The 17,166-nt window shown below is 41.1% G+C and overlaps 3 protein-coding genes across 3 annotated transcripts; 1 reads left to right on the forward strand and 2 right to left on the reverse strand.

The window, feature by feature from the left end:
• Nucleotides 1-16: 16 nt before the first annotated feature.
• PCOAH_00054650 (Phospholipid-transporting ATPase) lies at nucleotides 17-5,663 on the reverse strand (the record flags this gene model as incomplete). Its single annotated transcript, XM_020062245.1, has 7 exons — nucleotides 17-230; nucleotides 365-489; nucleotides 702-884; nucleotides 1,006-1,359; nucleotides 1,458-1,760; nucleotides 1,924-4,715; nucleotides 4,832-5,663. The coding sequence occupies 7 exons, from the start codon at nucleotides 5,661-5,663 to the stop codon at nucleotides 17-19; spliced, it is 4,803 nt and encodes a 1,600-aa protein (XP_019917664.1).
• Nucleotides 5,664-7,608: 1,945 nt separating this feature from the next.
• Nucleotides 7,609-11,145, forward strand: PCOAH_00054660 (DNA GyrAse a-subunit; the record flags this gene model as incomplete). The annotated part of the gene is made up of 1 exon (XM_020062246.1): nucleotides 7,609-11,145. The coding sequence occupies one exon, from the start codon at nucleotides 7,609-7,611 to the stop codon at nucleotides 11,143-11,145; it is 3,537 nt and encodes a 1,178-aa protein (XP_019917619.1).
• Nucleotides 11,146-12,036: 891 nt separating this feature from the next.
• Nucleotides 12,037-13,494, reverse strand: PCOAH_00054670 (Uncharacterized protein; the record flags this gene model as incomplete). The annotated part of the gene is made up of 1 exon (XM_020062247.1): nucleotides 12,037-13,494. One exon carries the CDS (start codon nucleotides 13,492-13,494, stop codon nucleotides 12,037-12,039), a length of 1,458 nt encoding a protein of 485 aa, XP_019917503.1.
• Between the last annotated feature and the right edge of the window lie 3,672 nt (nucleotides 13,495-17,166).

Consider the following 17,166-nt stretch of genomic DNA (forward strand, 5'->3'; position numbering starts at 1 on the left):
GCCGCTTGTGACCGCCTCAGGCGAGCTTGAAAAACTGAGAGGGCGTTAAAATATTCTTCACCTTTTTAATTATGTAAAAGGGCAGCCAGGCAAACAGCACGATCAAAATAACCTTGTACCAAAACATGACAGACATAATTTGCATGATGTCGAAATAGTTCCTCAGGATGAACATCGAAAAGATGTATACGATGAAGGAGCAGATGTTGGCCGATATCATCAGCGGGTGCCTGCACGGGTGGGGGATGAATGGTTCGCATGAGTAGGCATATAAGTAGGCATATATGTATGCATATATGTAGGCATATATATACGTGCACATGTATGCACTTGCGGCGTATGGTTAATTCCCACTGGAACTTACCAGGACTCCACCTCCAAGTGAATGTTCATGATCTCCAAAACGATGAGGGACGAAAAGGATATGTTTATGAGGTTGTTGTAGTTGTCATTGAACAGCTTCAGCGCCCCCAGCATGACGACGGTTCCCTGCAGGTGGAAGGAGGTGGTGAAAAACGATGAACAACAGGATGCACAATAGCGATGCACAACAACGATGCACAACAACGATGCACAACAACGATGGAAGTGTGACGTGCCTCCCCAAGAATGTTTTGTCTACCCCAGCGGCGTGGCCAACAGGGCAATAACATTTCGACGTGCACAAATTCACTCTCCTAGGGACGCCCCTCAGGAAGTACCTGAAAAATGGAGATCCACACGATGATGAAGAAGGACTTCAAATCCAACCTTCGCTTGTGCTTCTTATTTTTGTATATCTCCGGGTAGAGGTATATCAGGTTTTTTTTTATCTTCACGTCCAACAGGAGGGACAAGAATGGCGCCGTGGTGTAATACGTCGTGTAACCGATTTGCAACCATCCCTAAGGGGGGAGATGTGTAATAAAAATGTGTAATAAAAATGTGTAGTAGAAATGCAGATGGGGAAAAATCCGATCGACAACATGCAATAGTGGTGGAAACCTGTCCAGATGGTAAACTCACCTGAAAGATGGACACCGGTATGCTGAAAAAGATGTAGCTGTAGATAAACTGCAAATACGTAAGGACGAACCCCCTATGTATGAGAAAGGAGCAGAGGGAGGAGGTCTGCAAAAAGGTGTTGTTCCCATAGTACAAAATAAGCTTCTTTATGTTCTTAAATTTAGAGACAATTATATCACTGTCGTGCACAACTTGTTTTCCTTCTTTTCCTAAAACACCAATGCCAATGTCCGCTGCCTGGATCATAGCCACGTCATTTCCTCCATCCCCGATGCACAGAATCTTCTTCCTCCTAATGGTTTTAATAAGCAGGGCGATTTCTTTCTTCTCGATGGGGCTGCACCTGCAGCAGACCTATTGTGGGGGAAAAAAAAATACCAACATTGTAGTGCAAAAATTAAAATGAACAAATGAATCTGTATCATAGCCATGTAGCGGATTATGTAGCCTACCACTGCCCTCGCGTTCGCCGCAAAATCCACAAACGCATTAGGAATGTACTTGATGCAGTTCTGTATTATAATATTGTCAAAGAAGAGGACATACGAATCGATGTTACTTAAGATCGAGTTAAATTCTCTTATGAGGTTTGAAGTGCTCTTAATATTTTCGTGTCTGAAAATGTATATGTTATGCTTCTTCTTCTTTATGTTGGCGTTTTTGCAGATGCAGATGGCTGTTTCGATTTTATCACCAGTCAGAACCCACACCTTGATGCCGCTGTTGTATAGCATCTCAATGGTCTTCCCCACGCCCTGCAGAAGGGTGTAAATATGTGCATATGTACGTACGTATTTATGCATGTGTGTGGAGGGGGATAACGAATGGGGAAAATAAAACGAAATCAACAGCACGCTGGAGTGGTAACATGATCGAGCGATAATTTGGCAACCGCCCCCGGCACGTGCCGCTGCTCACCTCCTGCAACTTGTCCTCCACACCCGTTATGGCGAGCACCTTGATGTTCTTCTCCACGTAGTCCAAAATATTCTCCAGCTGCCCCTTGACGTCCTTATTCTTGTTGTACAAATTGGAGAAGGTATGGAAGAACTGCTCCTCTATGTTTAAAAATCCATGCACCAGAACACGCAAACCCAAGTTCGACAGATGATCACTCTCCTCATAAATGAACGTTTTATACTTCTCATGACATTTCTTTATTAAAATATTATCCGCCCCTTTGATGAAGAAGTAAATGTTCCTGTTCTTTACGTTCCGCACGAAAATGCTCATTCGTTTCGTTTCCGAGGAGAAGGGAATGTGTAGCAAAATGTCGTATTCCATGACTAGGTTTTTATATTTTATTTCTATCCGGCTGGCTGTTTTCTTCCTCAAAATGAACCCACAATTGGTAGCATATTTTAGGAAAGCCAACTCGTCTGGAGAGGAACACTGATAACTGACATCCGAGTGGGAAAACGTCTCAGAATCTTCCGAACTGTTGGACTCCAAATTCTTTTTGTCATAAGAAAAAGCTGCGCTGCTGCTGTCCGCATGTTTCTCTTTCTTCTTTTTATTTTTTCGGTTCACTTTTAATATGTAGTAGAAGTTTTTCTGCGTGTCTGCTTCTTTTTGGTCCTTCTTCTTCTTCGCCTTGTCCTTTTCTTTGGCACCTCCACCGTTGGCACTGGCACTTGTACTACCATTTGTATTGCCGTTGGCACCTCCGCTGTTGCTGTTCTCCTTGGCCAGAGTCCTAATATTGTTGCATATGAGGAAGGACAAAAAGGTTTGGAACACACGGTGCTTCTTCAAAAACTCCACATCCTCCACATTGTCATTGTAATAATCTAGGGGGTCTGATTTGTATTTCAAAAATTCGTCCACCATTTGTTCCACCTTTTTTTTTTTCTCCATGTGGACGGAGTTCTTTTTATGAATATCGTTCCTCCTCTGGCCCATACCTCCCCCTGATACGCTCGTACTCATAGCCAAGCTGTTCTGCTTGAACGGCTTCAAGTTTGCACCTCGGTAATTATTTTGAGAAAAACCAGACTTAGACCCCGTCGAATGTTCATTAAAATTTCCATAATCATAATTATCATAGTCCAAGTTTTCTTCATCAATATTTTCTTCATCATGTAGCATATTGATGCGATCCATTGGGTTCACTGTTTTGCTCAACTGCCTCAACGTTGTCAGTTCATTTTTGCTTCTTCCATTTTCCACGTCGTAGTTAAAGGACATGTAGTTTCCATTTTTGTTTCCACTGTGCTTACTCCTTCGTTCGTTCTTGGAGTAGTTGGACCCTAAGTACAACGAAGACGCATCTACATCTTCGTTTAAGTCATCCAAATCGTACGATAGCATATGCTTGTTGAAATTCCCTTTCCCTTTATTTTCCATACTTCCCTGTAGCATATTATTCTTTTCACTCTCCGCATGGATGACGTCCAATCCGATATGTATAACCTTGAGGACCATTACATTTTCCGTGAGTGTTCCCGTTTTGTCAGTGAAAATGTAATCCACGTCACCAAAGTTTTCTATAATTGAGCTGTTCTTTATGATCGTCGTTTCGATTTCCTTATCCTTCTGAATCACCAAAGTGTAGTAAATTTTAGCGATATTTAAATTCACGCTTAAGGATATGGGGATAACAGACGAGAACAGCAAAACGAAACGAATAAAATTCAGATACCACAGGTTGTTCAACTTCACGGTACACATGTACATGGAGAACAACGCCAGAATTAGAAACAAAAATAACGTTATCATATTTAACTTATTGTCTATCATTCCTCTTTTTATTTTGCTGATCTGTGTACTCATATTCACCCTCGTGTCACTTCCTGTGTAGATCACCAAACAGAGCACATCCGAGCTGGTAATCACAGAGTTGAACAAGATGAAGTTGTCGTAATTTAATTTTTTTCTATAACTGACATTGTAAAAATTGAAATTATCCTCATTATTAAATACACTACACATGCTCGTTTCGCCAACATAATTTCCACTCTTTTTTCCACTATTTTTTGGGCAGTTGTACTTTTCCATAACTCCTCTGTTTTGACCCGCCATAGCAGCACCTGATCCTGCGCCACCTACTCCTACAACTGTTCCCTTTTCCACGTTGTTAAAATGCACCATTTCGTTGTTCATCTTTTTATCCTTCTTGTTATTGCTGTACACGTAGTCTGTTTCCTTTTCCGCCAAATTTACATAGCCCTTATGATGGACTTCTTTTTCATTATCGCCGGCAACGTTTTCCAGTTCGAGTTCCTTTCGGCGTTCACCCTCCTCTAACTCTTCCTCTTCTTCATCATCTTCATCATCATCGTCATCATCATCATCATCCTCATCATCGTCGTCTTCATCGTCATCCTCATCGTCTTCATTGTCGGCCTCCTCTCCGTATGGCGATTCGCCCGCCTTGGCCACTCCGCCGCGCTCCAAGTCGACCTCCCCATCCCTGATCATGCCAAAGGAATAGTTCATCAACTGGTGGTCACTCATCCCCATGGCGTTGTTGTTCTCCTCCTTCTGGAAGTCGCCATGAGGGTTGTACTTGAATATGACAAAAGAACCCTCAATTTTATAAATGTCATTTTTGGGCTGCTCCAGAATGAACAAAATGTCTATGGTGAAGAAATCTTTCAACTTTTTTAAATTTTGGAAGATGCTAATTGGGTACTTAATTTTCCAGTCCGTTTCTCCATCAATTTTGTCCGTTTTGACATATGTATAATTGGCCGTTTCGTTTGATGCACCTGCGTCTTTTTTTAAATTTTTATTCATTAATTTCTTCTTCTTTTTTTTTTTTTTTTTTTTTTTTTCTTCTCAAAATTGTCCAATTCGCCTGAACTGTTCATATCATTTTTATGACCACTTTTCTCTGACTTGTCTTTTAAAAGATATTTCTTCTCCTTCCCTGCGTTTAGGGATTTTTCATTTTCACTAAATAATTGGTGATTGCTCGTTTCGCTTAAGTTGTTGTTCGACTCGTTATATCGATCATCAATCAGTTCGTTATCAATGTTTTTATTAAAATGGTAGTAGTTTTTGTTAATTTTGTTATAAACGTTGGAATTTTTATTCAATTTTATGCTGCCGAAAAATTTCTTCTCCTCCACTTTAAAAGTATATTCTTCATTTTTACTTAAATTACGTAACAAAATACAATCCGCTGGGGCTCTCTGCTTGGATTTTATCAAAATGATATCTCCTACTTTTATATCTTTGGAGTATATTTTTTCGAAATTTCCATTCTCCAAAAGGGCGTAATAAATTTCGTTGTTATTTTCAAGGTCCTTTATAAACCGCTTCAAATCGTCAACTACTTCGTTAATTAAACTTACAAAGATGATGAAAATTAATGGAGCCACAAAGGTGAACACATACCCCGTGTTGAATATCGGAATTATTTGTAGCAAAGAAACACACAAATAAAATAAATTTAAAAAATCCGAGAACTGGTAAAATAAAAACAGAGGAATAAATGTGATCACTGTGTACTTTGTGCTCTTAATTTTATTGTCACAGAAAAATTTTGGACTCGTCCTTCCGTGTATATTTACAAACCTTTCTCGCTTTTTATTTTTCTTGTTATAAAAATGGCTGAATATTTTGTAGAATGTGTACGAAAAAAAGTATTTTATTCTCCCCATCTTTTTGCTCAGAATGAACCTGAGCCTCTTTAGCTCCTCGTCGTCAACCATGTTGTCTACTTTGGGGGGGTTCTCGGGGGAAGATGGGAAGCGCTATTAAGGGAAGTTGGTGAGCTGATAAGCTTCTGCGCTGATGATACGCCTGTGTGGGGAGAAGTGTTTGCCTACGTTCGACTCCGCGTTCTTCGTGTGTGTATGCTTTTACGGAGGGAAATGCGGAGGCCCCGTCTGGAGTGCCAATCAAGGGGAATAACCTTTCTACCTCGTCTCTTCTACCACGTTCTCTTCTGGCGCTCCCCCTCTTGGCATATGCTTCCCACCTCTCGGTTGTCTTACAAATAGGCGTACTAGTATGACAGGGGGAAATAACCCAGCCTGCTGTGCATCATGTTAAACGGTTGGGACGCTCGAAAAAAGGGGAAGACCCATTCTCACTTTACACGGGGCACGTGTCTGTTATCCACGTGTACCAACTGAGTATGTTTTTTTTGCCGACAAAAATATATCAAATATTTCTGTTCTGCAATTTTCCCTGAGTAGGGGGAAAGGGGGCGAATCTTCAAAAGGGGAAGCCAAAAGTGGGCGACCAAGTGAACAATGCGCGGTTGCGAGAAGAAAATCTCCGAGGTAACACATTCGATATAATCAAAACCAGTTTGACTTTTCAGTGCCCCCGTTTTTGCTCGTACGTTTGTATCTTCTGCAGGCGTTCCTCAACTTGGTCATTCAAGCCACCTTCCTCCAGAGCGGTTATATCGGTATGCACAAATTTGTGACAAGGAAAAGGAAGAAGAAAAAAAAAAAAAAAAAAGTAAGGAAGAAAACAGTATTATGCGTTTGCATACGATCAGAAAGAAGCAAACATGTGATTATGTTTATTTTATTTAAACATTTTTGCGCGTTTGCATCCAAACAGTAAAACTGTGATCCGTCACATGAAAATGCGATACGCGGGTCACATTGGCTGCTTAACTTGCGCGTTCATTGGTAACTCTCCTTAACAAAAATCAGGTATCAGAAAAGTGCCAGAAATGTTTTAATTTTGCATCTTTGCAAAATATACATACGCCCAAGCATGTTATGTTAAAAGGATTTTTTTCCCATTTTTTTATGGAACATTTTGCGCATTTTTTCGCTTCACACTGTTTATGCATATTATTTATTTTTTTTTTTTTTTTTGGAAGATCCACCGAGGCGCAATAAAATTGCAAGGAATTTTCCCTGCACCAGTCCATTTCTTTTTTTCTCATTTTTGCCCTCACGCGGGATGGAAGATTAGCTAAACATACACTCTTGAGCGTGTAAAAAGGGCACCCACGGAAGTGTTAAATGGGCATGTAATGCAAAAATAAATGTTGTATTTTGGTACGGCAGAATGCTTGTATCGTGATATGTACACGTTTCTACGCATGTACGTACGCACCGCGCTGGAAGAGTCGCAAAAGCGCTCACCCCCCCAGTGAAGGCACAAGCGCGCCAGAACGGGGGGATAGAATTCATCGTATTCTACTCTTCTGTTTTTGCGTTAGTGTGTTGCATCGGCGCGTTGGCCCTTGGCCTTTGAGTCATTTGTTATTTTTTCCTTCTCTCACTACTGCATTCTTTCCCGTTCAGGGGGGCGGAAAGGAAAGAAAAGATAAACGCGTGTAACATTATACATTTGTGGGTGAACAATTCTTCATATTAGAATAAAGGGGGGGAAAAAAAATGACCTTAAATGTGCTGAAGGCTCAACGTGCACGTTTCCTCCTCCACTACGGACGCACGTTTGTCTGATGCGATCATCACACGGAGGGGTGCATCACATTCAAGGGGAGTGTGCAAATATGCATATGCGTATGTATACGTATTCTTGCACATGTTACCCGTGTAGGAGCGTCGGAGCAGCGCCTGAGGAGCCCCCCCCTAACCGGCAGTTCTACGCGGACGTTACACACCGCATTATGCACACGTAGAGACAGGCAACGGCGCACCCCCTCAGGTGCGTATCACTATTATGTGGTTCATATGTCCCCTCTTCTTCGCCCTCATAGTAGATCTGCTTCTCCCACTCCGCAATTTGAATTTTCTTTTTGTGAGAAGCGAAAAAAGGGAGAAGTTACTTCCCTATCAGTGCCCACCCCCCAAGAGTAGTGCCCCTCTGTTTGTACACAATGCGCACGTGGGGCTAAGGAAAGGGAGAAGCGCGTTTGCCGGTAATAGAAAAAGCAGTAGAGGGCAAAATGGTGATGCAAAAAATGGTGGCACGTTTTTGAGGCCATCCCTGCTGCTTGCTAAGAAGGGCAGCGCGGAGGGGAAGCCAGATCGTGAGAATGTCGTATCGGGGGAAGAGGCAACTTCAACTGTGGGCAACGACCCAAGTGAAGAACCCCCCAACCGGATGACAAAAACGAAGAAAAGTAACCCACCAGGAGGAGGTGCCAAAACGATAGGGATAAGCGACGCAGTGGATGAGAGCATAAAAAGAATCAAGGGAGAATATTACGACGTAGAAATTTGCGAGCTGCTGTCAAAAAACTTCCTGTCTTATGCGAACTTTTTAATTCTGAACAGATGCTTATGCGATTATCGTGATGGCCTAAAAACAGTGCAGAGGAGAATCATATGGAGCATGTACGAAATAAATAAAGGCGCAGAAAAAAGTAGTTATAAGAAATGCGCCAGAATAGTAGGTGAGGTGATTGGAAAATATCACCCACATGGAGATAAAAGTGTGTATGATGCGTTGGTTCGATTGGCACAAAAGCATCACAATAGCAATTTGCTAATAAATGGATACGGGAACTTTGGTTCAGTTGAATACAACGCAGCGGCAATGCGTTACACGGAGGCTAAAGTTTCCAACTTCTGTTACGACATTCTGTTGGACGAAATAAATGATGAAAATATAGATTATGTGAGAAACTTCGATGGGAATGAAGTAGAGCCAAAAGTGTTGTGTAGTAAAGTCCCACTGCTACTGATTAATGGATGTTCAGGCATCGCAGTGAGTATATTGAGTAACATCCCCTGTCACAATTTGGTAGACGTGGTTAACTGCACCATTAGTTTTTTACTCGATCCAAATGTTAGGGAGGATGACCTAGCCGCCATAATAAAGGGGCCCGATTTCTCCACCGGAGGAATCATCATAAGCAAACCGCATGAACTGCAAAATGTGTACCACACGGGCAAGGGGAACATAGAAATTAGGAGCAACGTCTTTTTGGAGTATATGAAAAATGACAAAGTTCATGTCACCCATGTGAATGACCTCCCCAACTTAGACGCAGAAGATATAGACACGAAGGGAAGTAAAAAATTAGTCATAAAAAATTTACCCCCAAATGTGAAGCCAAACGAATTGATCGAAAATATGATCAACATTTTGAATGAAAAAAAAAATGAACATGAAAATATTTTACAAAAAATAAGAGACGAAAGTGAAAAGGAGGACATGCGAATTGTACTGGAACTGAGGAAAAATAGCCAAGTGGAACAAATAAATGATTTCGTCTCCTTCATTTTTAAATACACACAAATGCAAGTTACATACCATTGCAATTTTGTCTGCATCGGTCATCAAAATAGTTACACACAGTTTTCACTCAAATCCTTCCTACAACTGTGGTGTGAAAATCGCATAAAATTCATCAAAAAAAATTTAACAATAAAAAATCAAAACTTACAAAAGGAACTTCACATTATAGACTTGTACATACTTATACAAAAAAAAATTTTAGAAATTATTTCCTTTTTGCAAAAAAATCAAAACATTGAAGAAATAAAAAATTTTTTTAAAAAAAATTTCCAACTTAATGATTATCAGATCCAGCATATCCTTTCCATGAAGATACAAAAATTGGTCAACATTAAGAACGTTGATTTTGGCACACACAAGGAGAGAATATTGACCCGCATGCAGGAGAATAGGGACCTCATCTCCAACGTGGATAAGATAAAACGCCTCATCATTGAACAGTTGGTTTATATAAAAAATAAGTATGGCACGAGCAGCAGCGCAGGAAGGTTCGCACCACCGCAAAATGTTAAGTATAAGTACGTTTATATAAACCCACCTGAGCGTAACAACCATTTTAAGGAACAGTTCGTCTTAGCGGCTAGCCCCCAGCGGGATGGTCCATTGGGGCTTAGAGAAGATGTGGAAGATTCAAAAGAGGAAAGCGAAAATTTGCAAAATGACCCACATCCAGAGGAAGCGCAACAAAACGCAATGACCGATCCAGCTCTGCCCAAGCGTAGCAACAAAAGGGCAGCGAAAAAGATAGACCTCCCGACGCAATACAGACACACCTACATCGACTCCATCCACACGGACGTCAAAAATGTCTACAACAACGATCACGTGCTTGTTCTAATCACCTACGGAGGGTACGTCAAAAAGATCAAGATCACAGAAAAGTTGAAAAATCACCAGAACAACATTATGAAGCTGTCCAACGTGAAGTACATTTTGAAGGAAAACGAGGAGAAGCGCCTCAAGGGTGGCAGCGTGCCGGACGAAGCGACCAACGGAGCAGTAAACGGGGAAGACACCTCAAATGCTAAGTCTAGCACTACCAACCCAACCAACTGCTATAAAGTAAAGAAAAGCATCCTATGCAGGAATAAAGACAAATTACTCCTAACGGACAGCCAGAACAAAGCCTACATCCTGAACGTGTGCGACTTGCAGACCTCCTCCTACGACTCCAAGGGGACGCCAATCAACCAAGTGATCCACTGCTCAAAGAGCATCACCGGAATGACAAAATTCGAGGAAAACAAAAAGTACCTCATCGTGTGTAGTGAAAATGGAAAAATGAAGGTCATAAACAACGACGTTTTCCTGAAAAAAAAAAAAAAAGGAATCAGACTTTTTAAAAATAAGAAGGATATCCACTTCAGCTACTGCAATTTTAGCGATAACTGCATTGTTGGAACGGCAAGTGGACACATAATTCAGTTCCCCCTCTCCAATTTTAAAATTTCGAAAAAAAATTCGCTAGGGAATAAGTGCATCAATCTGGGGAAAAACGACAAAGTGGTGGATCTGCTAGCATATGAGAACGACGAAAAAAGTGTCAAAAATTTTCAAATCATATTTCTTTCCAAAGGGGGGCATGGAAAAATGATCAACTTGGAGGAGCTCAAGGTGCAGAAGAAGAAGGGCAAGGGGTACAAAATTATGAAGTTTAAGCGGGCCAAAAGGGGGGCCGCTCTGCAGGGCGAACAGGCAGAAGTGGAAAAAGAGGAAGAAACGGGGAATGAGAAAGACGTTGAAGAAAAGAGTGAGGCACCCTCCCCCCAAATGACCAAAAGCCATGCAGACCAAACTTCCGCGCACACCACAAGCACTGACGAATTTCTCGGATTCAAATTGTATGACATGACAAAGAAGAATGACAACGACTTTCTCATCATGATTACCGACCATGCTGTTCTTATCCGAAAAAATATCACCCTCCTGAAAAAAAAAAACAGGAAGCACTCATCGCAGATTTACGCCAAGCTGAGCAAGCTCAACAGGCTCGTTTACTTTGACATTATGTAGACCCGTTGCGGTGTGCACACACATGTGTGTATATTGTTATGTTTGTACCAGCGTGTTTTTTTTTTGGAGGGGGATTTTTTAATATTTGCCTGCCACCTTAACAGGGGGAGAGCAAACCGAACAACAAATGCGTGTGCATTTTTGTGAACAGTTTGTGCCCACAGGGCAAGATGATTTTTTTTTTTTTTTTTTTTACCCCCACGTGTAACGCCTGCACGGTGGGCTGCCAACACATTTGCCATCGTACCAACTCGCGCTATGATATTCTACCTATATTATGCGCCCCGTCCGGCCATTCCATTTTGCACATTTGCACAGGCGTCCACATCACCCATTCGGAAAACATTGATTAGTGGATTTCGTCACAACGGAGGTGTAGTAGCCACTTAAGATTAGTAAAATTGCACTGGATTGGTCAAACATGTCCTCTTAAATTTGACAAGGAAAGAAATGTTGGGGAGCTAGTTGGGGGAAAAAAAAAAAAAGAGCGCGCTGGAGGTACACCCCATTTGGTGAATCAAAAGGGATTTAAAGCTTCATAAAAAAAAACAGCAACGTGCAGGGCGCTTTTTTTTTTTTTAATTTATAAAAATTTAACAAAAAAAAATACTTCACATTTTTGCTTTGCATTTTTTACAATTTTCCGCATTTCCCATTTGGATACGCATATGTACATATGTGTGTACACTCGTACGGGTGCATCCAATGGGGCATCAAATTTTTTATTAAACTGTGCAGGGGCATATGGCTGGCCCCCTTTTTTGTGCGTCTTCACAAGAGGGGCAGCGGAGTACACCTCGTAAATGGCATAAACACGGAGGGAACAGTACACCCCCCTTACATAGACATGTGTGCACCCAATTTGAAGCCAAATTAATAAGCAGCCGAAATCTACTTAAAACCGGGGGTGAGGTACTTGAGGAAGCCCAATTTTTTCGAACCGCGCTTGGCATCCTTCTTGGAGGCGCCATTGTACACCTCGGAGTAGTCTTTATTCCTACAGGTGGACTGCGTGGATGCGTTATTCTCACTGTTGTTGGTGTACTGATTCAGGTAGCTATAATTTGTTGGGGGGTACCCCGTACTGGGTCTGCCCATACTGCCACTTGAATAGTATTTATTTTGTTGGAAAGGCATACTCATCACTGAGACATCGGGGTTGTTACTTGATCCGCCGTAATTCACGCCTTGTGGCATGAAGGGATAAAAGTGGTAGTAAGGAAAAGGAGGAATATTCCCACTAGGGTGTACAGAAGGACCCACATGTGGACTGTACAGATTGTAGTCATTACTATTTGCTCTACCACCCCCCCCTCCAATCGATAAGGCATAATTACTACCAATAAAAATTAAGAGGAAAATAAAAGCAATGACGCAAATGCTCTTCCATTCAAACTGAACAATAAATGCGTTAATGAGTTGTCCCAACATTTGAGCAGACAAGAATGAAAAATCCTGATACAATTTGTGATCCGTTTTCATACACCTTAGCCATTCTTCACACTTGTCATTTAGGATAGGTAAATTTACTGTACCACATTTATGAGCATAGTACTGCTTCTTACAGGAGTCCGATTCTTCCTTAACGTTTTGCATCTGAATAGCTACTTTCTTATTTATGTCTTCCCTAACGGATACGAATGTAAAATAAATCAACGTAACAATGAGCGACGTTATGATAACGTTAAAAATGACTCTTATCCATCTTTGGATAATATCCGGAGAGTACACAAAAAAATTCCTTATCTTATTACTTCGGCTTTCTCTCTTACTTAACGCACTATAATCTGGGTACTTATTTTCATACACTATCATATGGTGACCATTATCATGCATGAAGGAGTTATTTTCAAATTCTTTTATGTACGACAATTCAGACACGTTTGTGTTCTGATCTCCATAGTAACTATTCCAGAGAAGCTTCCTCTTTAACTTCCTACCACTTCGCAGGTTCCCCAATACCAAGTGTGTACTTCCATATGGGTCTTTCCTCATTAACCCTTTCTTCCTTTTGATCAAATTTAGACCCTTCTCATTGTAGCCACGTGTTGCGTTACGCATACGCGCACGGCTGCTCCACGGGTGACTGCCTGCATGGCTTCCTGCGTTACTCCCCCCAGTGCTACAATTTTTCTCTGCACCCTTCTCCTTCTTTACCAACGAGTGCATGTGCTTATCCCTGCATTTATGCAACCCGTCATTGGGTGAACTGCCGATAAGGAAATTCTGATAACTATTCAGATCGTTCGAATTATTCTCCAAATTGATGGTGTCGTTTTCCTCACTGCAGGAGTAATGCTTGGCGTCCTCAATCGGGATAATAGGCAGTTTACTCTCGCAGATTTTCATTTCGTTCGGGCGTGTACTTAGGTGCGGTTACGGCAGGATAGGATCAAATGGGATATGTTCGCTACAGCTATATTTTGTTATGCTCCCTTTCTCTGACTCTCGTTCCTTCCTTTCCCTTTAGGTGCTCCCTTGCTCACATCCCGCTTCGCTCACATGTGTGGCACACGGCACGGGCTGCTAGCGGGGGGGAAAAGGCTTCTGCGATTCGTGTCTTGTGCTGCGTATGTACAAGCGTTACGTTGCTCATGTTATTTACGGGCAGGTGTTTTCCAATCGGTGGTTATGTCACTCCGTGGTTGCCTCTACTTGGCTGCCACGTCGTCAATGCCACTTCGTCGTTGGGCTTGTCCCCCGAGTTGTCATTCTTTTGGCTCACTTAGAACAAAAAGAAAAAACGGGTTGCGCGATGCATTATTTCGTGCACTTGCGGGCACGTCCCTACGTACCGACGTAAAAGGGAGGCGAACCTCTGATGCTACATGTGAAGAGAATTAGCAATTCGTTTTCTGCGCTCAGGCATTTTCCCAGCTAACGGCGACCGTTTAATTAAAAAAAGTACAGTTGAAAAAGCGGCTTCGTTGTGCGTGTTCTCGCAACGTTGGCATGTACTTGGTAAATTATTCGTGAGTACTGTATACGTACTATGTATGTATTACGTATGGTATGCCTACGTGTAAATGAATATGCCCCACTTGAGTTTGTAACTGGTGGCAAATTTGAAACAATTTTTTTTCTTTTCAAATTTCACCCTGCTTGTTCAGGCAAAACTGCGCTACTACATGAAACAAATAAAATGGAAAAAATGAAATAAAATTCTCCACTCAATCTGCTTACACGAACTTTTACTTACATAAAATAAAGTTGCTTTTTATATTTATTTTACTTCGTTTTTATTTCAATTTAAGTGAATATTCTTTTAACTTTTGCACTGGAGGACGTATTTATTTGGAAACAGTTCCTTATATTGGGGGAGGCCCTTTTTGGTTTCCCTCTCAGCGTTGTGCGCTATGATTGAAGATTTTTCCCATCCTTCCGTGGTCGTTGGGAAATTAAATTGCCTCCATTTTTTGCCGCATTTTCCGTGTTCTATTTTGACACGTTTTTTTCGCTTTTTTAAATGCGACACCCAACGGTGGAGTCAAAAAGGAACAAACATATGAACAGATAAATAATCCTGTGTTTGTTTGTCCCTCCCGTTCCATGCGTAATAGGCACATGGTGGGGGATGTTCCCCGCAGATACTTGCCGTGTCGTAAAAAAGGCAAATGAGAAAATAGCAATAGGCCAATTAAACATTACAAAAATGTAAAAAAAAAAAAAAAAAGGTTACTCATTTTATTGCAAATGAGTATGCCAAAATAAGCCATCGGATGAGGCTGAAAGAAAACCAATGCCCTTCCTATGGGAATACCTTTTTAAGTAAAACAAAAATAATTTCCCCATTTGAACGCTCGAATGAGAATGCTTCCTCCCCTGCAGATCAATTCTGCGTCGACTGTTTATGTGCATACGGGTAGGCGTAGGCGGCCTCTGTACATTCACCAAGCTATGTATTTTATGTGTGCATTTAAATTATATCACTCGCAATTTAAAACGGTGTGCTGTTGCGACAATGTGGAACGTGAAGCTATTCCACGTGCGACCCAAAAGTCGCAGAAGGATAAAAAAGGAATTAAAAAAAAGGGCGGGGATAACTCTTTCAAGTAGCATATGTTGAGCAGTTTTAAGTTCTACTACTTAAGCGACGAGGATGTGTGCCTTTTTATAGACTTTTTTTTTTTTTTTTTTTTTTTTCCTTTTTTTCTATGACAACATTGAAAAGGTTTCTCCGTGAAGAATGTTGCCCTTCTTTTATGACGCCCCACATGGTACCATCACTTTCGAAGGTTGTGTCGAGGCTTTACACACTGGGGGAGAAATCATTGTTAAGCGGAAACATTTTGTATTTAAAAGGGGAGGGGGGAAAAAAAAGAAACAAATTTTACAATTGCTCCATTCCCCCTTTTTAATTAATCTGTCCAACGAAAAAATAACAAATCATGTGTCATCCCGTAAACTTAATTTTTACACGGATGGGGTGTCCCTTTATTTTTTGTTTCCTTCCCGTTTTTAAGGCGAAATAAAAATGCTTGTAGACCTTTTAAATAAGCCCATTTCAAATGTGTGCAGTGAACTGGTGGAAAAAAAAAAAAAAAAACACTGCCCGCAAAGGGACAGCATGCCATTCGCCGGAACGTAACAATGATGTAAAAATGCATGACACATTTTTCATTAAAAAGAGGAGAATATTTTTAAGTGAAGACATTGCAAAACAACCATTTTGAAAGTAATCCCTCTGTGTTCCTCTTTTCCCATTTTCTGATTCACCCCATTTGTATGTACCCCTCACTGACATGTTTAAATTGATATAGCACTCATAAATTTGAAAAAAAAAAAAAAAAAAAAAAAATAGAATATGTCAATTGTGTAAATATATCCGAGCAGAATTTAAGGGCGTCAAGAGTACACTTGACATAGGCCCCTTTAGCATACGTCATTTCCAAGGGGAATTTTTTCCGAAGCCTGTTCCATCCATACAAGAAGAATTAGAAATAATTATTTCTATAAGAATGCATAATTGGTTTTATTCACCCTTTCGCAAAATTGAAAGAGGTACACAAATTGGAAGACGCTTTTTTGACCATTCACAGGGCACTTTGCGCACGCATAAATAAGCGGCAGGGGGGGATTTCCCACATTTTCCACATTTTCCGCGTTTGGCGCTACTGCACTTTAATGCGACTTACTTAGCGTGGCCGCGACTGTTGGATGTTACTCTTCGCAGTTGCATACTGTACATGTACGTAGGCATGCAAGCGCGCATGTACATACATGTGTGTGTTTTTCCCAATTGGCCTCTGCCCACGCACACGTGGCGCTGTGATATCGCTGCATTTGTTAAGTACACACATTTGCTTGTACACACATTTGCTATTCTACTTTTACTGCTTCACGTTTTCCCCACCCGCTGACGCTTGTATGTACATGCATACGTGCGTGTACTCATATGTTCATATATAACGTACCTACACCCATCCGCATGGGGCATAAACGAACAAAGGTATCACTCCGTAGACATCACAGCAGCAGACAAATTAACAAAGGAAAAATTAGTCTTACGCGTGGGTGTACGTGTCCATATAAATGGATTTGCATAAATCCCCCTCCCCATGCGGGTATATTTCATTTTTGTAATTTTTTCCCCTCTTGGATTTTATAAATAAAGTCCATGTGTGTGTGCATATATATATTATATGTGTACCACTGACAAGGCACTCTATCCTTCGGGTAAGGAAAAACAAAGGAATTTTTTTTTTTCCCTGGATCTGTAAGCAATAGCAAGATGGGCAATGTGTGCACATGGTAAGTTGCAACGAGTTAAGGCGCACGAAGGAGGTGTGGAGAGCGTCCCAGGTTGTCAGTTCTGCCAAAACAAAAATGACAACTCGAAATGAGAAAAAATAGGATGCATCCCAGGATGGGGAGGCCGCTCAACAACCATATTGCTTGATTGGAAATTTTCTCCTTTTTTTAAAAAAAAAAAAAAAACGCCACTGGATGAGGATGGGTGTTTGCCAAGTGGGGAAGAACAAGGTGTAATGGGAATAAACGAATTGGCGAAATGTGCAAAGT

This window comes from Plasmodium coatneyi, chromosome 14 (genome assembly GCF_001680005.1).
Source record: "Plasmodium coatneyi strain Hackeri chromosome 14, complete sequence".
Lineage (NCBI taxonomy): Eukaryota > Apicomplexa > Aconoidasida > Haemosporida > Plasmodiidae > Plasmodium > Plasmodium coatneyi.